The 27785-nt window shown below is 38.4% G+C and overlaps 1 protein-coding gene across 1 annotated transcript in view; it reads right to left on the bottom strand.

Moving 5' to 3' along the window:
• cbl (Cbl proto-oncogene) overlaps window positions 1-25039 on the bottom strand; it is a 52510-nt gene extending 27471 nt beyond the window's left edge. Inside the window, exons 1-2 of the mRNA XM_084716970.1 lie at window positions 24106-25039; window positions 17079-17326 (exon numbers count right to left, since the gene is read on the bottom strand). Of these exons, the coding sequence (XP_084573096.1) occupies window positions 17079-17326; window positions 24106-24252 (395 nt within the window). The 5' untranslated portion in view covers window positions 24253-25039. The remainder of the gene's footprint in view (window positions 1-17078; window positions 17327-24105) is intronic.
• Between the last annotated feature and the right edge of the window lie 2746 nt (window positions 25040-27785).

The raw sequence follows: 27785 nt of genomic DNA, 5'->3' as shown, positions 1-27785 counted from the left end.
GTATTCTCCTTTAAAGTAAGATGTTGATTTTGTAAATTATGGTCCCATTTAGAGTAAAATAGATGATAAAGCACTGAATGTTTTAAGATGTCATTCTCAATGAGTCTGTCCAGTCCAACACACAGCACTCACGAAAGCCAGATCAAACTGTCAAACTAGACAGTTCTGATCAAATATGCAAAAAAAAAAAAGGGTTACTGCATTGCATATTTCTCACCTAAAATGTTACTAATACTAGGCAGATTGCAACCAGGCAGCCACCACTGTTTGTGCGGTTTCCAATGAAGCCTCCCGAAACTCAGATCAAACTGTCTAAGTGACCAGTGTTGATCAAATATGGATCAATATTTTGTTTGTGCATTGCTTATTTTTTGCCTAAACTGTTTTCAGAGACATATTTAGTTGTAGTAATAGTGTATACTGTATATTGTTTATTTGTAATATAAGAAACTTATAACCAGTCAGGCCACCATCTTTTCCTGATGAGCAGACGAGCCAAAACCAAGCATTGGCCGAGTAACAGTACATCACTCACCAGCTACACGTTCTCATCAGTACTGCCAACCATTGCAACCCCCGTAATGCCAAACTCCAGGCTTCAAAACGGTAGTCCACAAATCATTTGGTGGCATTACCATTGATTCACACTTGGATTAAACAAAAACAGTTGAGAACAATGCATGCAGATCTGCAGCCACCACTGTTGGGTGGGTAAAATGATAGGTCGTGATTGCATGTTATTGATATTCTGGATGGTATTATCATAGCCTTGGTGTCAGCGGTCAAAATTAAGGATGTCCCATTGTCCCGGGGATGAAAATAGCACCAGGGACACAAACATGAACAGTCTAGAACAGTCATGGGACAGTATAGAAACTTTATTAAAAATGAAATTATTGTGTTTTTGCATCAATTAATCATTTTAAATGTGATTTTGCATCAGCATAAGCTCCAAATTACTTCATACATACACATGCATAATGTCACTGTGTTTAAAATAAAATTAAATGTTTCCTGTGAGATATGATCAAAGTGTGTGTGAGTGTAAATTTTCATTGCTGCAGACCAATCAGAATTGTGCACTGCACTGCAGTTTGATGCATTTTTAATCACACAACAAAGAGTAACTCAATAAAACAGAAACATTAACTCAACCAATGACAAAATGAATTCTAATAAGTGTTTGTGGCCAAGCACCTAGGGTGATTTAAATCTTCCATACAAAAGATAATGGGTGCAGGGAATCACTAGCAGAACATGGCAGACCAGAGGGAGTCAATGAAGTGATGTGAGTTATTGAAACTGAGTTATTTAATTATTATAAATATTATATGTATTTTGTAGAATTTGGGACAATGGTTGTTTAGTCTGGGACAGTTGAAAGTAGAATTCAGGACAGTTGTGAGACACAGGAAAGAGGTTCATTTCGAGCCTTGCTTGGTGCAGAGTAATATATTTTCAATGTGCATGTGACTGGGTTTCATTCTTGATACACTGGTCAAACAAAAAAAAGAGATGTGAAAAGCTTGATGGTAACACTAATTCATTTTCTTTCGTATTCTTCTGAGGCAAATGAGGCATGACTCTAAATATAGTTCTGAAACAAATGTTGGAGGCAACGTGAATGTTTAAACCTGCCTCTTTAAAAAACATGATTTGCAACAGTAGACTGTACACTTACATATGAATAACAGGCAAAGGTCTCTAAAATATACAGAAAAGTTGATGGTAGCTGACACAGGAGGCTCGAGGGTCGAAGCATTGGATTGGGAAATAAAGACAATTTACTCAAGGTTGGGGTTCTGATTTGAGTTTTCACCCACTGAAAATTGTTCTTAGCCACTGCCGCAATACAGAACCAAAATATACATCCTGGTATACAGCTCTGATCCTAGTTGCAAAAAGCTGGTCGATGAACACAGAAGGGAAGAAAAACAAAAAATGACAGAATAAGTAAGATGAGGATAAGAGTATAATTGAAGAAGGCAAAAATGAGAGGAAAAAAGAAGAACTAAGCTGCACAATGTCACCCCATCACAGCATTAGGAGTGTTATGCTGAGAAGGGCCATGATTTACGAGGCAGCACAGAGGGAGATTGTGCTTGGCTGTTGGGTAGGGTGAATTGACATGCACAAGAGAGACAGCAATGAAAGCGTGGCTACACTGCAGCTGCCCCACACTACACTACGCACCCTATGAGTGGAGCGAGGGGGGGAGTGGAAAGAGTGAATGAGGAAGCAGGACAGTCACTGAAGATGGATGAATAAGATTAGTGTATGTTGAGAACCTGCCAAAATAGACCAGCGCTTGTTAGGATGATAGTTTACCTCAGAGAGAACAGACAAGAATCTGAAAGAGAAAATGCGACGCTCGAAAGCTGCAATAAAGCGCTGTATTTATAGCCTCTTGGCAGTAAATGATCCTCAAACAGTGAACACTTGTAGCTGGATGTCTAATCTATTGAACTGCTCTGCCCACTTAAAATCTACAGCAGACTTGAAGCCAGATGCCTGGGACTGGCTATCTTTGAAGTCAGGGCTACCCCTCATCAGTGATGCAATGTGGAAAATGAGACCTTCAACTACTCTCGGCATCTCCCTGAGGAGCTCAACACCATCGCAAACGTCTTCTCTTTCCAGTGTCATCTCAGGGAAGGCAGGCGTTTGTGACACTGCATCTCTGCTTGTTTTCTTCAGCAGCTATCATCTCAGCAGGAGGTCCTCCTCCGTTTCTTCTGTTTCCGAGCCCTACTGGCCTACTGAGCCGTACAGCTGCGGTCTCATCCATTCTCCTGTCAACCTCTCTCTGCCCTGTGCTTTTATCCAAGTTACAACAGGCCCCCTCCTGCTCTGCTTTCATCTACGACGTAATCATATGAAGACAGTTATCCTCTCGCTCTAGTTTATGTGTGGAATTAATCTCTCCTCACCAAAAGCTTTCATTTCCACATCTAAGCTAGTTTAGCATCTTATGAATCCACTTATCCACCCCCCTCATCTCTGAACTTGAAACATTCATGGAGGCTACTTAAGAATTCAAGCTTATGAATTGCTCTCTTCAAGCCCATCATTAAAATTCATTTCTAATTCACCAGCAAGTGCGACTGATAGTGCGTTTGATGGTTCGCACTTGGGGTCACAGTGTCTATGGACAGAATATATGTGCTGCAATCTTGTGACCTGAGGTGCTACAGCTTGGCTTGGATTTCACATGTATTCAAGACACCAAAGGGCAATTAATTTGGAAAATGTATTTAAAAGCATATAGAAGCAACCAAGTCCACCCAGTGCATCCACTCCAACTGGGCTAAAGATAAATTCAGACTTTTTGCATAAAAGTCAAACAGACAGGCATTATTTCTCTGCAGGGCAAAGTGAGGTGAACTTCAGTTAAAATTTGCTGAGTTGTATGACTGCATTTATGTACAGATACCAGGTGCAAATTACCAATCTGTGGGCTGTTATGTAGTTAATTAGCTACTGCCACTAACAACGAAGCAGTGGCTATTTTTGAACACAACACAAAACTGCCATTAGGGCAGCAACAATTATTTTTATTATTGATTATTCTGCTTATGTTCTCAATTAATTGCTTAAGGAACAAAATGATAGAATATCGTGACCAAAATGCCCACCATAATTTCTCAAAGAATCTCTAATCGCTATGGGTATCACTAGGATTTTATTAATACTGATAGATGCTGCCTATTGATACAATACTTATTGATACCATTATTGATACTACTCACCATACCTTGGTGCAAAAAATAGACATGAAACTAAAATATGTGAAAGAATTCAACAGTTATTTCATTATTAATTTTTTCAGAAATATGTTATGTTGTTTCCTGAGTTTATGGATTTAGCAGCAGTTTCATCAAATTTAGTAAATGCAGCCCACATTTAGGAATGTTTTGTCCTGTCAACTGTTTATGCAAGGTTACATAAACACTGACATCAGTATAATTTGTCCATGAAACAAGCCTATTGATATTTCTGTACTGACCAGGAACCATTATCAGTTAGTATCAGTTCTCAATACCGATCCATACTGTCCGACAGTCCAAAACCCAAAGATCGTTTACAATGATGTAAACCACAGAAAAGCATCAAATCATCACAATGGAAAAGAGGAAATAGAAAATGATGGCTTGAACAATGAGTTTCAGTATTAACAAGTATTATTTCCATCAACTGACTAACCAATTAATCGACTGATTGTTTCAGCTCCAACTACAATAATCAATCCCATATTCATTCATCTTTTAGCTCATGTAAACAAATACTGATCTGAAAAAGTCCAAAAATCTCCATAGAGCAGCAATATTTGACATCATCTGTCTCCTTTGTAAGTAAGAAAAGAAAAATACAGAAACCTCTGTTCCAACTTAACATGATAGTGTGTGTTTATGTAAGACCCCCTTCAGTCATAATCAGAAGCTTATTGAAAAAAGAGGTTTTAGGGTTTTTAAAGCAAAAAACCAAGCCAAATAAATAAATAAATAAATAAATAATACAGTGATACACCTGCGAAGTTTGACATATGTCAGTCAAGCTACCATACCTGTAAAAGCACAACAAGTTTCATATGAAGCGTCAAATGCAATTGCTTAGTCAAAAAAAAAAAAACCCTACACATGTGACTGTGCACTTCTAGGCTTTTCTACACTTACCACACACACACACACACACACACACACACACACACACACACACACACACACACACACACACACACACACACACACACACACACACACACACACACACACACACACACACACACACACACACAGTGAATGAGTGTACGTTTTTACAGCCAACATCCACATCGTATGTGTGACTCAGAGACTGAGAGAAAGAATGAATGTGAGAGCGAACACTGGTCTGACTGGCATCAAGCTCACAGGGTGGCACAGCTGTCTCTGGCACGAGATTTGCACAGTGAATGAGACTTTGTTGAGTCTTCTTGTCCGTGTGATAGAGAGAGCTTTACTAAAGGCAGACTGAATATTATTTTGAAACTCAAAGATACAGGTTCTGATCTAATACACAGCAGGATAAGCCGATATCATTTTTAGCATCTCTCTGTCTGTGCACGTCCCTTTCCATCCTACAATTCTAGCTCTGTACTCTGTACTCTGTGTGTGTGTGCGTGTGTGCGTGTTAGGCATTAGCCAGTGATCGTACAACTGTTGCTGCTATTTAAGCTGCTGTGCCAACATGGACATTGCAAAGTCAGTGGGCAACAGACGTACAGAGAATGATTTACTCACTGACCTAATCGAGGTTTGTCATATGTCTCTACTGGTGTTTTCTCTTTCCATCTTTCACTCACTCTTAAACACAACCACACAGAAACAAGCCAAACCTTTTTTTGTGAACACTAGGTTTTTGTCCACCATCCCCCTCATGCTATAGATTGACCTCTGACCTTGCAGCTGGCTGCTCCCTTCCTGTTTCCTGCTGGCTGTGATAAAGTAGCGCAGCTAGCCAGCCAGCACCGCACTGCGCTAATACACCGCAGCACAGCCAGCAAGGGTCAACCTTACAGAATGAGGGCCTGTCTAGATTGGCAAGAGTCACAAGTAGCTGTAATATCATCATGCAGCTGTATTATCTTTTCTGCTTGAGGCAAAAAGGGAAATGCACTTCAAACACAAACTAAGGCCTGCAACAAAGCTACCAAAAGAAAATTTTCAACAATTTATAAGATGAACTAGGTGAAATTAGGACTAAGTACCTTGAGGACAATCACACTTAGAGACCAGCAAAATACAAACCCATGTTCTTTATCCTTTAGGACCACTGTGGACCTATGGAATCCATTAAATATTATAATCAGAAAAAGTCAATGAATTAATTGTAATAAATTCCATAACATGTCTGCATAACTCCTTTTTAACTCTTTGAGGAAACATGGACACACCAGCATAACCATCTGTCATATTTACATGTATAAAAGTCATCTCTTCAAAAACATATGGATATCTTTCATCACTTTCTTATCAGTGGATCAGTTTTAAATATTACAGCAAAGAATAATAAAAGATAGGAATGGGTGATATAGCTGAGAAATGAATAACAATGAAATGCTTCATTTAAGCTGATACAGATGAATATTGCTAATTTTTAATAACCGATTTTTACTTAAGACTTGAATAAAAAAGGTTGAATGTAACCACTATTATTTTTAACCACTTATTTATAAAGGCAGACAAATAATAGAATTAGAAATAGAATACCTTTTAAAAAAATGGCCATACTGGCAAGCTGACCTGTCCTTTATTATTAACAATTTCCTCACCATCTCAGTTTTACTCTTCATGCCGTTTCTGTTGCATCATATGCTGATGCTTCAACCAAACAACACACCTCTATATCATTGGCTGTTTGAGTGTCACTTGTATCACGCCCTATTGTCAAGGGACATGATGTTCATGAGCCAGGGTGTATTCGTTATGTGCTTTCATGGCTGTTTGCATTTAATGCATTGAAGTGAAACTACATTTCAACATTTTATTGAACAATTTTATTATTGCCACAATGAAGTTTCTTTTGTGGGTACATATTACTGCTGTTTTACTGCCCAGGGCATAATAAGAAACAAAACAGTTGCTGTAAATTGATAAGATGAAGAGTTGCATGTGGAAGGGCATTCACTACAGGCGACACGATGAGACTTCTAACACGTCAGCACAGTATGCCTCACTTTTTACTGTGCTGCTATGGTCATATGCAAAATACTCACACTGTCGCTGCCATCAAAGGCTCTGATAACAGAGTGGCTCATGGTGCAGCACAGTTATTCCATCTGAATGGATATACAGCGTACAATGGATACACATTATAAAGATAAATCAGAAACTACCAGCTTTTTCACTCCAAAGCAAATTAATTCCCAATGCTTTCACTCAGTTTAACAACTGTCCTGTTCCTATAGTGCCAAGAAAAATACAGCGACACCACTACTTGGTGATGCTCAAACCCGCACTCCTGGTTCTCGAGTTCATTCCCTTTTCAATGTCTGTGAGATCATATTTAGATGCTTTCTTGATAATCTATTAACAAGCAAGCACAAAGGAATAAATGGAGTTGCAGTTGAATGCATCTGTTTATATTGTGACACACAGGCAAAGGGAGAGGGAGCACTCACTTCATAGGGCCTGTCAGCTTGACACTGAAATTAAATAATGTGGTGAATGCTCACACAAAAAAATGCACAGAAATAAAAAATTAATGTAGTTGTTGGACTGGGAAACACAGTGGATTATGCATTTGAAATTCTGGCTCACCATTTTGCTCTAGTCATCACTTTATAAATTTAACTCTCCGGAACTGGCTTCACTCCAGATCTCCATCAGGAAACAGCCATGACAGCACACAACACATACACACTGCACTTAAGCAATGTTCCAACACACTTAACTGCTTCCTTACACAAACCCCTGAATAATAAGACTCTAAATGAAAAAACCTGCAAGTGACCTGAGCAAAATCCAAACCCACTTTTTTAAATGTTCATTTTTATTTTAGTCTAATCTCCTTTTCAGAGCTGTGATCGCTCCAGTCAATTAGACAGGATTAGACTCAGATTATTGTGCAGAAGAAAATAAAATATTGTATAAAAACAACAGAACAGCACTGTTTTAGCTTAATCCTCTCTACACCGTTAAGAAGCCATATCTTTGTGCATATCCAAGCTCATTTATCTCTATGTGGATAAACATCCAGTGCTTGTTGTACCCTATGGGGCAGAGAAGCTAGTGGGTTGCGTCATGCTAATCACCATAATCTAATAGTGTGAGGACTACATGAGTCGGCTGCTCACTGATACCGCAGTGACATAAATAACCATGATGCTCTGCTATTTGTGTGTGTATGTGCCCGTAGAGCTCCAAGCTACAAGTCTAGGCAAATGTAACTGAAGCTCAAACACCCGCAGCTTCTAGAGTGTGAACCATGTTTTCCATTCCCAGTACTGATAGCTGTTTGGCTACTAGGCTAACCACTAAAAGCTTTCCTTCCTTCACTCCCAGCTCCATCACAAGAAACTAGCTAACTCCTAAGACTCCCTATTGCGGCACCACAGAGAGAAACAACACCTTTTTTTAAATTCATATTTTGTAGAGAGACATGAGCCATAAAACACTGCACATTCAGTTTGATTCACATCTAAGAGTGAATGCAACAGAGAACTGCGGTGGTGTGAAACAGCATTGCGGATGCCTTTGACATGAGAGTTACACCACAGTAAATCACCTTGAGAATGAGACACTGAAGCTCAAACTGAGGTTAGACATGAGTATGCAGCTCTAATCCTCATTTAGTCAACCTTTATAAAATATCACCCTGAAGTCTTGGGTCTAATTTGGCAAAGTTCAGTACAGTTAAAGACTAGAGGTTTGGATATTTACTCATTTCTTTATTGGTAGAGTGCACAAGAGGGTTGAGGAATTGGACTACTTTCTGTTGAGTTTGAACGAAGTGTGTATAATGATGAGTTAACAAGGCAATTAACGTCATCTTAGTTTGGTAAAAGGGAGGAACTTGGATTCAGAAGGTGTACAGTTGTATCTTTCTGTTTGAGAAGGAAAATAGGTGAAACAACATCTCATTTCTTTGGACTGTGAGTTTATTTGGTTTATTGGATGTAGCGAATATACATGGCATATGTAACACAGCAAACCCACCACTCGTTGAGGATGCTGATGTGTTGGCATTTCTCTACATGCAATGCTATGTTCATCTATAAATTTAACCTGTTGAAAAAGCTATGTGCAATTTTTTTACTGCAATCATCTCTTGGTGTTAGGGGTTGTTGGTGTTCAGTGGGACACACAGCGCATTAACTATGAGACCTTCAATATGTTTTATTTAGATAGTTTGACAGTAGAGGACACAGTCCAAGGGGAAACAAAAGAGTTCTGGTAAAATTCAATCCTAGATCAGCAAGGAAACACTTACAGCAGACCAATCTCTGGGCCCAATCTTAAAACCTCAACAACACAGGACTATCAGTTTAATGTAGCACGTTTCTAGTTGATCTATACTGAATGAAACATGTCCAAAGTTATCAACAAGCTTAATCTTTAATATCAAACAACCGATGACTTTCTGTCTTTAACAACTGAGTGGGAGTATCTAAATCATTAAACTAAACTTAGCACAGCAGCTACTGATAACAGAGGAATGAATAATATTCATGCAAACTTTCTCCTCTCCTGTAATCAATGTGATCTGACATCATTGTAATGCATTGCTGCATTTCCTCATGGCTCCATCCAATACTGCAAACACGGACCTTTCCTACAGTATTATAGCTGCAGTGATAAGATGGGGTTTCAGATAGTCAAAGTCGAGAGCAGTGCTCTCAGAGACAGACCTTTGTTTCACATGGATGTCAAGTACGTTTACAGAAAATAGGAAGTCATATTTTAGGACAGGGCTCTGTTGGTGAACCAAAATAGGAATGGGTGCAAATGACATTTGCAAATACCAGAGGTACTGTACCATACAATGACTTGTTTTTCTCTGTCCACAAAGGCTTGACTGCATCAATCATTGATGGCACAGAAGCACTTTACTGTAAACAGCTGCAGAATGAATTTCATGCTCAGATCTTTTTGTCTAGGAATGATGACATTAGCCAAATGTGACCCAAAGAACAACAAAATAACCTTTAAAACCAAGAATTATATCCAAAACACAAATGTACAGACAGCCAGGTGCTGTGACAAGTAGCAACAGCAGCCAGAGTTTGTGTTGTGGCATTAGACACAACAGCGCCAAGCACCTGTCTCAATGCACTGAAAGAAAGGCCTCATGCAAAGTGAGCCGTCTCAACACCACTGTGTTTCATACAAGACACTGTAACACTTCTTTGGCCATTTCTAAAACTTAAAAGTGGTTTGTGATATGAACTAACAATGATGATGAATGTTTGATGAAGTATTTAAAAATGTTTGATCTCATGATTAGCAGTTAGCATTTTTGTTGTGGGCTCAAATTCCTTAACATTTTCCCAAGCTGGTTCATTTTCCACAGCAGTAACTATTAAAACATCTAGAAAACAACTGAACAATGTCCTGATGAGTAAAGAGAAATGGATCCAAATCAATGTTGAGTGAAAGGCTCTTTATGGCACCTGCCACTGAAGCCTGAACAGTAGTTCAGCTGCAGGGAAGGCTGAATGAGTAGAAGCTGGAGGAAGTTGTTCCTACGACTATTGTAAAAATATCACTGAAGCATGTCTGGAATGCATTTTTCTATTGTGCATAGGATCGGAGCCAGTCAGTCGCTGTCAGTAAAGGAAGGTATGTATGATGGAAACAAGTAAAGAAAGAGGGGTAGCAGTATAGAGTTGGTTTAATGATGTCTAGATTTAAGAGTTAATTAACCATTTGTCTAGGGCTACAACTAATCAAGTGCTTACTCAGTAAAACATCAACAACAAAAATAGTTACAATTCCCATCACAATTTCTTACTTTTGTGCGACCAACAGTCCAAAAGCCAAAGACAGTCATATTTCAAAAATATACAACACAGAAAAGCAGAAGTAGACTGGAAATACGCCTACCAACTTGTGGTTGTATGCCTGCAGTAAGCAGTTGCAGTTCACAGCCACATTTGTCCAGCCTCTATAGTGAGGACTTTGAGGGCATTTAATGAAACATGTTAAGTGTTTGGGCAAAATGAAAGTTATCACTATACTGACATGTACGATTTAGAGCTGCAACTATTAATCTATTAGTAATTTAATATTAAATTAATTGCCAACTATTGTAATGAGTGATTAATTGGTTTGAGCATTTGTTAAAGAAAAAAGCAAAAATCTGATTTCAGCTTCTCAAATGTAATTATTTCCTGGTTTCTTTACTCCTCTCTGACAGTAAAATGAAAATCTTTGGATTGTGGGCAAAACTAGACATTTGAGGACATCATCTTGGGCTTTGGGAAACACTGATCTTCATTTTCTGACATTTAGGCAAACAACTATTAATCACTTAATCAAGAAAACAATTAACGATTAATCAACCACAAAATAATCATTAGTTGCAGCTGTAGTATGATTCAAGTGAATAATTTCATGCGAGAGACATGCTGTCTTCACTCAGACTATCTTTACAGAGGACACAGTAAGCTTCAAGTATTTTTACAGAACATTATGATCAGTACCTGTGAATATTCTCATTCATCCAGGTCATAGTTATCTTAGGGCATTAAATCGACCACAACTGGACTGGTAAAATTGTCTTGGAAGACGATTATGATCACAGTAAAGTTGACCTTTGACCTCTCGGGTCCAAAATGTCATCACTTATTCATTTAACCCAGACATTTGTGTGAAATTTTGTCATCACATTTGAATTGTTGAGGTGTAGCCAAAAACGTGTTTCGTGAGGTTAAAAAAACCTTTGAAGAAATTTACTCAAGGTAGTCTGGCGATATCACGGTCACAAGAACAAGACAGACGAACAGACAACACAAAATCATAACGCTTCCAGCCATTACTAAATTATTATTAAAAAATTATTAAATGATAAATTGGTTATCAACAGTTTTTGAGTATTTTCCTGACAACTGACCAATTGATTAACCAACAAACTGTTTAAACTCTACATGTGTGCAGTTACTGTTAATGTCTACAACACTGGGCAGAGAGTGGCAACATTCTAACCACATTTAATAATGGCTGCTACAAGACCAAAATATAGCCAAACAGGCTATTTTTCTTTTTCTTTTGGTTTTCTTACACTGCAGGGCCTTCTGTTAATGGCTGCTTGACCCAAGGCTCTGAATAAAAGTCTCCCATCCTTAAATATTTGGCTACACATTCACAGTTCATCTTGATAATTGCAATACTACATGTTAAGGAATTTTAACAGGTTTAGATTTGGATTTTTATCAGATGACCTACTTATTAATTAAGATGTTTTAAGTCTGTTTATATAAAAAACTTTTGCCAAGAGTGCTTACAGGCCTCTTTAAAACAAAGTCAACATCCATAATGCCTTTCACCAGTAACAGATTAGGTGTGTGAAGATAAGATTCAAGACAAATTAGGCCATGAGAGACACACACCCATACAACAAACAATATGAATGACATATTATTAGCCTCATGTTCTGCAGTGTAGACCATCCCACAATGCAGTTCATCACCCTGCAGCCTATAAGCCCACCACTTCCTGTGACCAGCTGGACCTATTGACGGTGGTCAGGATGCAATGGCAACTTAGCCCAGGAAGACGATCAAACAGACTCTCACAGAGAGGTCAAAGCAGTATCCGGTTGGACCCGTGGGGGGAAGGGGCTGAGGACACATTGATCAGTCTTTCTACTGTATTACTTTGCTCAGGGACTGCAGGGAGTGTATTGTTTAACAAGTTTCCTATCGGACCATAAGTACATAAATACACTGGCTACAGAAAAAGTAGCTGTGTTAAATACAAATAAGAAATTCTGAATAAGACAACACAATAATTTTTCAACACAGAACAATTAACCAAATCTAATTAGCAAACCTTTTCATGAAGCGACCACTGTTACTCAATACTCGCTTCTGCCACAACTAAATGCAGCCAGCTTTCGGTTCGTGGCTTGTGCCAGTTTTTGAAATGAATTGAAAAATGTCTACAACTACTTTGATAAACAAATAATATTTTTTTGTCATTTTTTGAGCAAACAATGTAAAATGTTGACTGGTTTTAGCTGTTCTAGCATGAGGATTTCTTCATATATCTTTGGATTGGTTGTGAAAATGTACCAGACAATCATCCACATTTTATACAACCAAGAAAAAAACAATTGGAAGATGAGTTGATATCAAGCATTTTTGCTGGCAAAATGACTCAAATGATTAATTGATTATCAAAACAATTACAGATTCATTTCATGTAACCTAACTGTTTCAACTCCAGTAATGGCTTAACAAAAATGAACAATTTTACAGGGTAATCTGGTTGGGATTATAGCATTTCAGCATTCTTCTAGTCACTATCCTCTCAGACTAGGTGAAAGAAAAACATTTTTAGATTTGTAATCGACAAAAAAAAGACACACACAAAAAAAAACAAAGCATTGATTGAAAGCAGCTCATTTCTGTACAGGTTTTTTTGTCAACTCTAAGGCCAGAAAATGTCTCGGCTGTGCTGTGTAACGCCAGAAGAGGAAGTAAGTGAGGCAAGGAGGAAGTGCTGACTGTGTTCTGTTGATTTTGACTGAATATGGGCTGTCAGTGTTAATAATTAAGTCTCACTCACAATAGACTTACTTTCATCCACTCTTCTCTACTGTGAACAATATCGAGCTCTTTCTCTTTCTCTCCACCATAAATATATAAATAGACACAGCACCTCTAGCCACAACTTGGCTTCTACACATGTCAAGACCAAACTTGGAAAACAAACTTTTACTGCACCACTTCAATTCTACTTCATCTCTAAAGCTCAACAAACTGTGTGGAATATATGGGAGTGGGGGGCTAGATAAATAGAGGGTCTAAATCTCTGGGGAAGACACTGTGGAGAAGTCTGTACGGCATCACAACAGAGCATGTCCACCCACGCCGCATTCACGGCTCTCATGAAACGCTCAGATCCTTCATTCTGACTTGAAAAAAAAGAAAAGACAATGTTAGCCATGGTGGCGTCCCGTTCATCGTCATTCAAGTCGATAGCTATAGATATATAGTATAGTCGATAGATCAAGTGCTGATGCTGACTGAAGTCACACTGGTGGGAATAATAGCTGCCAGTGTTTTCATATTTTTAATTAAGACTGAATTGAAGAATACAGTGAAGGCAGTAAATTTGTAAAGCTATTCTTTCTGCATTCAGGAAGAGAGATTATCTTTATTCTCACAGTTCAACTTTTCAGTCTAAGGCAGCCATGTGCTGAGCTCAGCTGCAGCCTAACCACATACTAGTCACTCTAGCAGCTCAACGTCATTGGTTGATTCTATAGCATTCTTAAGTGGTCTGATACCCATTGGTTAGTGTCAGTGCCACTGCCTTCTGGACACAAACAATAGCAGTCTTTGTGTGTCATGCCTAGCTACTGTGTGTGTGTGTGTGTGTGTGTGTGTGTGTGTGTGTGTGTGTGTGTGTGTGTGTGTGTGTTCCTCTGCTTTAACTAGGAATTTCTTTCTATGCAGCCTCTTGGTGCAATGGCATGATGATGTAAATAAATTTCAGAGAAATGGCTAAAAGAACAACTCTATCAACTCACTGTTAAAGCAGGGGTGGTTGAAATAGAAGCTTCCTCTTCTTTCTGGTTGCCCTAGTGGTTTTTTTCTGTCTGCAAGATTAACGTCATGGCAGCTGAGAGAAAACAGTCTCACTGAGGAACTGTGCAACAAGATGAGGATGTATCGCTTAGGACTGACATGATAAAACTATTACATAATTTTCTCAAAACAAGACTGTTTAAATAAGAGATAGCAGGTTAGGTTAATGCTTGAGGAAATTTTCTTAGAAACACATATTTAAATTCAAGCCTTAAGTCAGGTGTCAATTTAAAGCAAGTACATTAGCAACTACATTCCTATGAGTTTTAGTGGCCCTTGATGTTAAACCCAAGAATTTAATAGCAAAACTATGAAAGGTAAGGTGTGATATGATTTACAGCTGTCACTGTCACACAAAACATTCACATACCAATAAACTCAGTAAGTTCAGGTCAAACCAGAAAACCCTCAAACCAGCTTTGCAGACATCTGAATAACCTCCTACAGCTTCTCTCTCACTTTACTTAAGTCTATAAGAATTTCTTGGTTTTCTGATAAAGATTTCACATGCATCACTAGGTCATGACAGCAGCCTGTAGGAGGACACAGTTATGCTACAGTGATCCACAGAGGGGTATTTTCTGGACCAATCTGCTGCACACTGACTCTTCTCTCTCAAAGTTGAAGCACTAGGGTTTTCAAAACTAAACTAGACATCCAGTGTTGTTTACCTCTCATAGGTTATCTCCCTGTCATATTTGGCTGCAAGTTCATTATGCATCAGTGGTGATGTTCATGACTGGTACGTCCTGCATCCTTGATGCTTTAAAATACAAAAGGACAAAACAAAATCACCATTGATGCATCCAGGGGACACAACCTATTTGTTCCCTGATAATGCTACATTGTGAATAGCAAATCCCCATTAAAATCACAGAAAGTATTTGACAAATTGTTGCTACTGAAAATACATTTCCTGTTTTGTTACTCCATAATAAAAATATTTTTAAATAGCAAAACCACAACTATTAATGTGAAAGATTTATAGAAAATGAAACCTTTTCCATTTTATAGCCACTCAACTCAAGACTAGCATGCCATGTATGGGTCAGTATATAGATTAGATGAACTGTGCGGTCCTATGGGAAATACTGCTTGCTAAGGTAAAATAGTACTATAACAAAATGTACTTAACACTACAAGTTGTCAATAAAAAAAACAAAACAAACAAAAAAAACCCCTCAAAAAACCCACATATTTTATTGGGGACCCACTTAAATGACCACCTGTGGGCCCCGAGGACTAACTACATTAAAAACCAACATCACTGATCAGCATTCATTTATATACATTAAGGACTTTGAGAGTCCCTTTCAAAGACCACATTGCAGCTAAAGAGTAACAAGCTATTCAACGTTGGGTACTTGATCTATGTATTTGATATATTTAAAATTAGAAGAAAAATGTAGTTTATTTCATCGATATGCTCTATGCTCATAGTTCTGCAGCAATAATATTTGGCAACACAGAAAACAATGAGGAGAGGTGCACAGCAAAAATGATCCAGTGTTACACAAAGAATATTGTTGAAAGCACTTTTTAGAGCAGAAAGTATATCCAAAAAAATTAACTACACTTGGCAGACAAATGAATCCAATTTCAGGTCCTTAGATTGCTAGTAACTACTCCCCTCAGGCAATGGTTTCTGGCCAACCATTTCCACATCCACTTAGTGTCATTGTCCAACAGACCAATCCAAAAGATCCTGAAGACAGCAGCCAGACATAAAAAGATGCCAGGACAACACAAAGGGTTCCTAAAAATCTTTTGAAAAGTCATCTTTTTCACTGCCAGCCAGAGAAGCACCCGGCCCAGAGGCAGTTCTGGAGAAAGGCTTTGCTGAGGATAATATTTGATACTGGCTCACATCTTGTTTGAAAGACTCCCTAGAGAAACTTAGCAAAAGCTTTCTTACTATTTCATTACATACTGTACACGAAGCCTGCTACAAGTATGTTTGACAGCATTTGCCCAAAGCATGCAGTGAACCAAAAGGCATCTGATACAAGCAAAGAGGTAAGACCAACTCCATCCAGCAGCTAGTCTGCACCTCAGAGAGCCTACTCATTAACACAACAATAACTTTATGCTTATAAGTAGCTTCATTTTATCTCGAGGCCTTCTGTGGTATCTTTTGTCTTCAAAAGAATGCCCATCCTCATTTGGTAAACAAGAGGAATATCTCATTAATTATACTTCCACAGTCCCTCCACATGTAAAAACGGGACAACTGTTCATATCTCATACAGACTGTATGCTCGTGTGTCTGTTTTCAGAGGAACAGAGGCAGATGACTGAATGTCAGAGGAAAGAAAGAGATAAGAGATGGAGGCACCGTGTGATTTAAAAAAAAAAAAGCATTACGGTGAGACAGCTACATGAAGAGCAAATGTTGAAGTAGATGGTGGAGATAGACAGACAGAAAAACAAAGTGGCAGGCAGGCAGGCAGCTGTAGATTAAGCGCCATTCTGACCACAGATGCTCACATGCTCAAACCACAGCACCTCTCTCCTCTTGTTTTGATATCTTGAGCTACAACCACCCTGAGGGCTGGGGATGGGTACAACTGTTCATTCTGTGCATGCTTAGTAATTATTCAGAAGGAATGAATGAATTTGTGGTGATGCAACAGCTAACACCAAGACTTCACACCTCCTGTTTCAGATGGATTCATTAAAGAAAATAAACATAATGGCTCAGCAATACGGTTTAAAAAGAGAACACCATTCACCTTGAGAATCATATCCACTCAATTAATATGAAGTTATTTTTATCCACTTCACTCACCTGGGTTGCGAGTTCTCCTCATACATGCGTTCCTTGCCCTCCTTAAACAAGCTGATGGTCTGCTTGGTCTTCTTGGTGAGATTCTCCATGAAGACCCGGAAGTACTCATTGTCCCCCAGAGTCTCCATTTTGCCCTCATAGCGAGACAAGATGGTGCGCAGGTGCTGGTAGGTGTCTGGCAGCAGGTCCAGGATGTAAGGGGGGCTGTTCTTCAGAGCCAATTTGGGGTTTTGGCACAGGCGTACCACCTGCAGAATGGGAGGATGTAAGGGGGAAGATAAGATACGGTTAGAGACAAGAAGTGAGTGCAAGAAAGAAGGCAGATGAGAGAACAGCAAGACAAAAGATGTGTTCGAAAGAGGCTGAGAAAGAGGTTAAAGGAGTGCACAAGAGCAAGAAAATCTGCCAGTATGCATTTTCATATACATCAGTAGACATTATTTATATGATATAGACAGAGTCTTGCACAATATAGCTCTTTTCCGTATTAGAGCACTTATCTTTAGTGCAGAAAATTGTCAGTGAGCCCAGACAGAAGACATGCAGAATGGAAAATGCCAACAAAGTCAAAGACTGAGAGAAAGGCCCTTAAAAGCCCTGTCAGAGTCGATCTTGGAGCTTTCAGAGTGTGGCGAGTCTACACATTATATAATGGACTATCACTGATTTAATACCTTATGGCTTCATGAGTTATTTCACCACTGTCACACTAGCTTTATCAATGCAGTGAAAGCTGAAGGTGGAACAGGGCAAAGACAGCATTCATTCATACATTTTCTACTCTCATTGGAAGATAATTATCTCTATTTCCTATTAATTTGACATACAGATGTCTTTTTGAAGACATGCAAAGCAATGGTCACACCATATTATGTCTCAAAATTCACTGGTCACAGCAGGCTAATTCTATACTTCTTCAGCATGTTTAGAGATGCTGTTGGTATGTTTACACTTCCTTATTTCCAGCTGCACATCCTATAACACTTCTGCCTTATAGATACAAATTTGCTTTACTCAACATTTGTGCATCATTGCCTTTCAAATTTGAACAGCTTATGCTCTGACAATGTGGATATACTAAGCTTCAGCTACAGTCACACACAAAAAAAACCTGATAAATACAAATGAAACAGCTTGACCAACATCAATCAGTGACACAACAGAAGGAGAGTTCTGTCATGGGTGGTCTTCTATTAGATGGCTTTATGAAACATGGACATTTAGGGAATCAATTACGTGCTTAACCAGACTGTGTGAATGCATGTTACATCCTCAGTAATGTTCAACCTCTCCTCACCCATCTCACTGTACTGCTGCACTGTGTCTGAGTCACTTAGTTGACCATTACAAAGACACTGGCGGACAGCCTAGAACACTGTGTGGACATGGCTGCTGCTGTCATATTTACCAGTGCATTGAAGTCTAACTTCTGTGATTGCAACCATACTTCCATTCAAAAATTCAGGGTCTCATGTCCTGATTTGAACCTGCGCTGATGCAGAGCTGGGCTGTCAACTTCAATAGTAACCGAACAATTACATTGTCAACAACAGGACATGGCTCATTCTTTTGTAGACCAGGCCAAATAATTGTCTACTAATCATGAGTGAGTGTTAGAAAGAAATATGGCGGGAAGAGCATTAGAAGAATGTCGGTTTGAATTTCCTCGCTGCTTCTTTTTGGAAGCCATCAATTTTTTCGTTATGGGAAAAAATAGATTTCAAAAGACTTAGCAGTACAATTTATAATTAATCAACTTCTACCTGAAGTAGGTTTGGAACTTTATAGATTTATCAGTTATCATCAACAGTAAAACAGCTCACTTTTTAATACAGTATTTTCTGCAAACATGAATCTATACCATGGTGGCATCTATGCTTTATTGTAGAAGCACACAAACATTTTCAGGTGTTTATATATATATATATATATATTATAATATTGGTCCACTAAATACATAGCCAACAAACTAAAAAGTCAAACTAGTTCTGTTCCATTTTATTTGATATGATTTTTTCTCACAACTTCCTGTTAACCAGCCAAAGAATAATATTTAATTATCAATTTAAGTATCTACCTTCCCTTCCACTAAGGCTGACTAATATGCAAAAAAAATATCACACTGCAATTATTGATAAGTCAAAATTTTAGTGAGAACAGTAATTTTAGCATTTTATTTTCACTGAAAAAAATATAAAAATGATCATAATGTGACTTTTGTTGGTCACTGTACCAAAGAAGAATGCCCCCTTATCTGGACATTAGGATTTGTATGCAGGGACATCTCTGTAGCTCTGCAGTGCATAATTTACAATGCTACGATGTGACACGTTTTACCTTTATCAAAAAATTGCTTCTTCTACAATCTTTATTATGCATGATATTGCATGAACACAATATTTTGATGAGTTTTCCAGCCCTACTTTCCACATCTTTGTTATCTGACTTAAAGGGACATCTCATGAATCCACAACCCAATTGAGTTATGCTTCATTTCCGGAGAGTGTCACATATAAGGAATATTTGATCTGAGTTTGTAAATATGCCACTGCACTCAGCCCAGTGGGTTCATCATCACTGTATCAAATGCCTCTCAAAAAGAATGAGGTCACACTTGACCGGTAGGATATTTTAAGCAGTACTGATTCCACAACATGCAAAATGTTTTTAGCATGTGGGCCTTCAATCGTGTCCGAACATTAAAGGTCAGCTTCCTAGTGATATTGAGTGTAAATGGACCATGAAATGCTTCAGTGCAGTAACATCATGTCTATATCTATTACATTTAACTCCATTTAGAGATAAAAAAAAATAGAAGTCTAAAGTGGCTTTCAATACACAACAAGGATCATTGGGGTGCATAAAACATTGCTGAGTTGGATACTTAAAAACGGCGCTAGTACAATAGTCTTTACTAAGATAAATTGGGCTGCAACTGACAACTACCTATTTCATTAACTATTAATCTGCAGATTATTTTCACAATTAATCAGTTACTTGTTTGGTCTATAACATGTTAGAAAATGAAGAAACTGTTGATCAGTGTTTCCCAAAGCCAAAGAAGACATCCTCAAATGTCTTATTTTGTCCACAACTCAAAGATATTCAGTTTACTGCCAAATAAGACTAAAGAAACCAAAAAATATTCAGATTTGAGATGCTGAAATCAGGGTGTCTGGACATTTTTTAAAATTGAAAAACTGCTCAAAACCATAAATCTATTATCAAAATCAATTCTATTAATAGTTGATTAATTGTTGCAGCTCTAATGAAAAGTCATGAGGATTATCCATATCACACTCAGCATTAGACTGACCAGATAAAACTGCCAATGCCCTGATAATTTTAAATATCAGATAATTTAAATCACCAAACTGAGATGCAACTGAAGGAGAAAGAGGAGTTTACAGATGAGAGAAGTACACCAGAAGGATAGTGCTTCTACATTTTTTGTATCCTCTGTGTATTTTGGATAATTTACTTGCGGCTGATATCTGGATAAGAGCCAGTCTTTCATTTGACTACATGTGCAACTGAACTGAAAGCTCATATGCCTTCAGTATCAGTACCAACACCATGCCCTCATTCCTTTAACCCTTCTGCTGGCCTCCAAATGAAGGTCTGCACTAGTTATGTTTGAGACCAGATAAGGCTGTTGCCAAGGTTACCCCACTAACATTATCATCCAGCATGCTAACACTTGTATCCATAACTCAGCCAAACTCACACGCATGCACGCACGCACATGTACATAAGGCCACAACAACTGAATGCTCTTCTCTTACTTCAGAGTCAATCAAGGCGTCTGTCCTGAAGTGAAATGCTGATTGGCTCCAAGCTAAACTGCATTCCTCTCATCTTTTTCTCTCTGTTTCAGTCTCTTATGGCTCATTCTCCACCTGGCACAGATCTGGTAGTTTTGGTACATCAGGTTCAATGTGTTTAAAGTTTAACCAGCTTGAAGGAAAGTTGGCTGTGGCATAATTTTTGTTAGACTTTAGCTGTAAACAGGTAATTGTACTTCCTTTTTTCTGCAGAGCTCAGAGATCATTCTAGGAAAACATATTTTGCCCTTGGTCTAGCAAATTAAAGCAAAAGGACTACTGTATTTGCTAATTCCCTGCAAGTTTTTGATCTCACAATACTGAAAGTCTGATGACAAACTATGGTGTGTGACTGAATAATCTATTTAGTTTCCAGAAATTTCAAACACTGCATGAGACCATCAAGTTGTGTTTGGCGTCGATACTCAAACAAGCTTTACTCAATGGATTAAGGCTAGGTTTTAGACACAGCAGGGGCCACAGTCTTTCTACATGTGTTTAAGCACAGAAGCATAAAAAGGAACAAAGCAAAACAAAAACAAATGAAACTGACGCTGTAACTGATACAACACAAACTTACACAGCAACTTATTATTATTTTAACTGAAACTAAACTAAAACTGAAATAAAAGCATAGGGACAAAACAAAACATATTGGTTCTTTCAATGATACATCCCCCATATGAACTTGAGGCGTCAAAATACAGCCTACAGACACTGATGATAACTGTGATATTCAAAAAATGAAATAATGTTAAAAAGGTTCATATTAATATTATTAATATTGTAAATGTTAAAAAAGTTTTAAAAAGTTAAAAAACGTTAATAATGCATATATTACAATTTCATGTAAATAATCTAATCCAGGGTCTCTTAAATATACTGTATGCTCCTTTTCACTATCCATTAAGTGTAAATACACTTTTTGTACGCTTTTGAACAGTAATACTTACAGACTCTCTCCACCTCCCTACATGTCAATATGACATTGTGACAACCCTAATATGAATATGAATATAATGGGACAATAAAGCTATTGGAGAATTCAAACAATACAATTTTAAGAAAATGTTATCAGTATGGGTATATTGATTAATGGCTTAAGTTATAGTCTTTCAATCAGCTTTAACAATCAGACAAGCACAGAAATGTGTGTCACTGTACTATAGAACGAAACTGATTTCATGATATTTGTGTCATCTTTGACTGGCATATGATCTGAAATTCACTGGTGGTTAGCTGCTGTGGTTTCTGATTTAATAAGCAAACTAATTATTGCCAAAATTTCCACCTAGTATGAGTGATGGTGATAATTTTCAATGTACACCTCCAGGTTTTGATTAATGAATAAGTAAAGCAACACCTCATGGTTAAACTTTCAATGTTTTAAACATTAATTTTAAGTATAAACTTAACACAGATAGCTAAACTGTGAACACACCTTCAGTCAGGACAGAAGTGTTTAACTCTAAAGCTCAAAACAAAGGATTCAATAACTAAGCTTTAGTATGCTGTCCACTTTGAGAACAGTTGTGAGCAACTCTAAAGAAGAAAATCTGCCTCAAGCATTTGATAAAATTTAATTTAGTCCTGTGCATGTGGTGTTTTCAAAGAGAAACAGCATTATTATTCTGCATGTGTTGGTCTACCATGGCCTATATGTTGGGCGATGGGTTTCCTTTCAACAGCGCTGAACAATATTTCCGCTTCTATTTTAAACAATCTGGTCGAGTAAAAATATTTTTAGTGTCATAGTCGTCTCAAAAAGGTAAGGTACTCTTGTTCATCAACTCAGTGGTGCTGCCCCTAAACTGTTTTACGGGGTCAGATGAATATGGTAAATTATTTTCATACTGTAAACTGAAAAAACTAACCTGACTGTGAAGGTGGTTTGAGTGGTTTAAGGTCAGCTGTCCAGTCATCTTGTCTGCACGCACAGACTAAAGTTTTCTACATGAATGTTGAACATTCACTGAGAAAAAAAATATAAGAGGGACTGACACTGCAATGTTACTTCTGTTTTCTTATTTGTGTTAGGTACAGCACCTTCTCACATGTGGAGAACAGACCTGCCAGCCAATCTACCACAGATGCTAATGGTGCATAATTCTTCTTAATAATAGCTTTGTAAAAGTACTCGGTCTCTTAACATCAGAGCTCTGAACTAAGGCCTCAAAGAGGAAGAGGAGACACAAAAGAGTGTCTTGTCTTCCTATTCACTCTAATATTGCTGTGTGAATCTCACAGGAAACTGGGGGTCAAACTGCTACAGACTTTTCCGAGAAGTGAAGCTGTGAAACGAGTCTCCCCTGTGAAAAAGCATAATTGGCCTAGTTAAATAGACACATTTCTTTTCTTTTTCGTCAATACTTTGTGACTGGTTTGCAAAGGCTGACAGACTGTTGACTGCAGATATTTGAGCAACAATGCACAGGAGAGACTAGAAACCACTGTACTTTCAGTCCACTGTCGTAAATCCAATAAATTTAACTCATATGTGGGGACTTTTTACGCCCACTCTACCTTCTTTCTTTATGCTTAATGTTTACAATGCACCTTAGTATTTAAACGTGGCCAAACAAGCTGTACCATGGTTTGACAACTAGTTAGCAGAGAGTGGCACAGCACGAACAAACATATGTGTTAAGGAACCCCCTGCCCTGTTCGTGGTCTAACGTAAATGTTGAACTGCTTTGAACGTTCTTTAAAGTAGTGCGAGGGAGCCTGGCTACATAACAGTATAGTTTGTTTAAGCAAACTAGCTAACGTTGGCTAACCATGTCTTCTCCCAGCTGACTAGCTAACTTAGCGCTAGCGACGCCAAACCTGCACCAGGCGAAGGTTTGTGTCTACACAGGAACCCCAGATTCGCGAAAGCTCTCGCGAGACTGATCATTCCAACCCAAACGTCATCTTTCCCTAACCTTAAATCAGTGTTGTACGTCCCTCAACCTAAGTAAATATTAATCGCGATGTTGTTACATTATAAACATACTTGGTCTGTACAACATAAACAATGAAAAATAAACACCTACTAATCTCGCGAGTTTCGCAAATCAAGGGTTCCCTTTTAGACAGGACCGCAGCAGACGAAGATTAGCTAGCTTATCGCTAGTTAGCTGCGGTTAGCTAGCAGTCGCCTGGACAGCCAACGCGCCAGCTAACGTTAACAGCTAGTTAACGATTATCAGGAACTTACGAACCTTGTCCATCAGTTTCCAGCATTTCTCCACCGTCTTTTTGTCCACGGCCCCAGGCTGGTGATGGGAGTGGAGGTGGTGATGGTGTGGCTGGAAGGCATCCTTCATCATTCCGATGAGCCCCCCACCTTTCTTCAGGTTCCCTGCCATGTTCGGGCTCGGCTATGGTCGGCCAGAGCGGCAGACACGCGAGGCAGGGCAGGGGTCAGGGGGGACCGAACCGCCGCCTGGAGTTAGCCGGACCGGGCGATGGTGATCCCGCACCCCCCGGCGAGGACAGCGCCCGAGTGGCGAATCCGAGCCAGGGTCCGACGGAGGGGGGGGGGGGGTAGGGTAGGGGGAGGGAGGGAAGGATAACTAACGGATAAAGGCTCCCATCAGTAAACCTAGCATCAGTTTGTCAGATAACAGTCCGGATTGTGATTAAAAGAAGCCCGTCAGTAACTCACTCACACCCTGTCCAAGCCGCTGTGTGCTGCAGCTAGCTGCGCTGCTGTCTCTCTGCAGGGACCCACGCAGGCTAATTAGCAGAGCACCAGACCTGTCTCTGCTCGCCCTCAGCTGGAGGACAATGGCACCGTTTCTCTGCCCAGGAGCCTTGTGGACTGGAGTGTGTCCTCTCCTCTTGACAACCCCCGATGTCGTTCCCCTTTTTTGTGAGCAGCAGCAGCAGCAGCTCTTTTCGTTTGTGCTGTGTCTTGACGGGAAGTTCAGTGGCTGCCTGTGTGAGAGTGTCAGCCCTCCTCTGCGGGCTGTGAGGCTGACGACACAGAGCACTCAGCGATGACCGAGCAGGGGAAGTTACACTTAAAACTGCGAAAGCTTCACGAACATACACGGGAACAGGGGTGAATAAATAAATGTGGGAATTAAACATTGCCCAGTATTTTTCTGTTTCCCCCCGTGACGTGTATGTGCGGCCCTTTCCTTTCCTGTACGTCCCCTTCCGTTCACCCCCCCCAAAACCCCAAACTCCACGCCTTCTTTGTGCGCGTTCACACGGCATGAATGTATTCGGGCGCGCGCATTGTCTGCACAGCGTTATTTTGTCCCCCCCTAAGACAGTTCTGCTTAGTCCCGCCCTACTATGTTGTGATTGGCTAGTAGTCGTTGCCTCGACGACGCGTCCTTGTGATTGGAGTCAGAAAACCTTTCAAGCATCGCGAAAGACTCTACTTTAACCATAAACCACTATCGTTTACTAAACACACCCAAGTAGTTTTGTTCCTAAACCCACCAGTACACTGTAAAAATAAAATAATTGTTTTAACTTTAAAAAGTTAGTCTAGCCTTAAAAGTCTGCCTTAAGATTTCATTAACTGAATTTGACTTTGACAAGTTGAGGTAATTTAAAACAACAAACAAAAACAAACAAGATTTTTTTGGCATAAATAAATTTTTCTAGTCAAATATTAATTCAGATGTAGAAAATACGCTCAGCAAGTGTCAGATATTAATTTGAACCAAAAATTCTTCTTCTTCTTTTTACATTCAGCTCATCCAAGTATTCAAGTTAGAAGAACTCATGTTTATTAAGTTGAACTGAATCCATATCAGTATTTTTTGACTTACAAAACATAAAAAATAAAATAAAAATATACAGGGAAAGTGTTTAGTTTTAGTCTTTATCAATATAGTAAGAAATCTGTTAACACAACAAGCATATGGATGCATTGGAGATGTCTACGTGACTGTGAGTCAATAGAGTGCCTATAAGTCACGCTCTGTCTCCCTTCCGGTGGACCACTATGGGACCAAACTTAAGAAAAAATCAGTAGTCAGTGGCAAGATCCTTTTTTTTTTTTTTTTTTTTTGGATCCTGTTTGAATTACGCCATGAATTACACATACAATGTTTGTCAATTTTAAAGACAATTTTACAAGTCAAGAAAGTTGCCGTCTGTTGTAAAATGTCTAGATACATAATTAGACAGACTACACACCTGGATATCTTGTGAGTGACATAATAACTTTCTCCCTCCAAAAGTTAACATTAGTCACTGAAGTTATGATGCCTGTATGTTTTTCTAGTGGGATGAAGCCACACAATAAATGGACTACAACTGATCTTACTCGTTCTTTCTCTTCCCAGCTGGTAAAAGGACCACAGGTTGCTGGATGAAAAACACTTCAGGTAAAATAACATTACGTAGGACAGGGATATTTGTGTTGATGACGTGTTTGGTACGAGATGTAACATGTAGTTCACTGAGTACTTTCACATGAAACTTAACTGAGCAACCACAAACCTACCAAAAATTGTGACTTTCTTGACTTGTAAAATATCTTTAAAATTTAAATATGTGTAATCTGTGGCTCAATTCAAACGGGATCAAAATATCATTAGTCTCTTGCTATAGACTACCATTCATATTTTTTCCTAAGTTAGGTCCCATTATTTATTATTCTGATAATGAAATTAGAGCCAATCAGTATTATTAAGCAAAATGCTCCAAAAAACCCCCAGTTGATTTGTGAAGTTATGTTGAACTTTACTCAAAATAATAAATGAACATTTCAGGAGGTTAGAGCTTTGTAATATTAAACCATCCATCTTTGCTCTATTTACCCTTACTGGTGCACACTGGAAGGGGCGGGACTTTGCCTCTCTATCAATTCACTTCAGTCTATATATGGTCAATAAGCTTTAGATATTGAACGGAACCAACAGCTTGTCAGTCACACTGATGAACATTACAAAGGAATTTTATGTTCCTTTACAATCAACTCATCATTTCACAAGATTTCCAATAGTTAGTATTCTGAAATTTTAAGCTTAATTAGCTAAAAATGAAAATAAAAAAATAAATAAAACTTTCCAGTTGATTTCACTAAATTCCGGTAACTATGTACCTAAAGTTTAACTTAAAACTAAAATTGGGTGTGGAAAAAAACATTTTAATTAAATTAAATAAAAAATAAAAACTTTAGACGAAAAAAGAAAACTAACTGAAACAATATTTTGTAATTATAAAATTTCCTACACACACACACACACACACACACACACACACACACAGACTAAAGACATTAACAGTATGTCTTTAGTTTTAGTCTGTCAATTTGATCATATGTGTCCACAAAACAAGCATGAGGAAGTCCTGGTGCATTATGTTTATTTAGACAAGTCAATTTTCTTCACAAAGTGTTTGTATTGTAGTCTGTTTTGAACTTTTTATATTTTGCCCCATATTACAATAAAACTAAAAATAATACTAAAACTAATAACAGTAAAAGTTAAACTGAACTTAGCAAACCCACTCTGGAAACTAACTGAAACTAAACTGAATTGAGAACAGAAATTAAAAACTAAATAAAAATACAATCTAATGAAAAACACAAAACTATAATGAATCTGTCCTAAACCTATCCAAGCTTTTGTGCCTAATTGTATCCAAGTAGTTTTGTGCCTAAACCTAACTGAACTGTGACTGAAAACTTTAAATACTTTTATTTAAAAATGAATTAACCCAAAAAAGAAAGTGACATTTAGTTTCACATCCATGTTAATTTCCCCCTCAATAGCTACATTCAGGCTCACAGCCAGTCACAGCACAGTCGGGCAAAAAAACAGGCGGAACAGTAATACTTGGGGAATAACGCGTTTGTGCGGCATTCATAAAACGTTCAGGGGATGCTAAATACAAGGACATTAAGAAAGTTTAGTTTAGTTTGATTTAGTTT

This window comes from Lutjanus erythropterus, chromosome 4 (assembly GCF_056507025.1).
Source record: "Lutjanus erythropterus isolate fLutEry1 chromosome 4, fLutEry1.hap2, whole genome shotgun sequence".
Taxonomy (NCBI): Eukaryota; Metazoa; Chordata; class Actinopteri; order Lutjaniformes; family Lutjanidae; genus Lutjanus; species Lutjanus erythropterus.
This window is presented reverse-complemented; position numbering and strand designations above follow the sequence as displayed.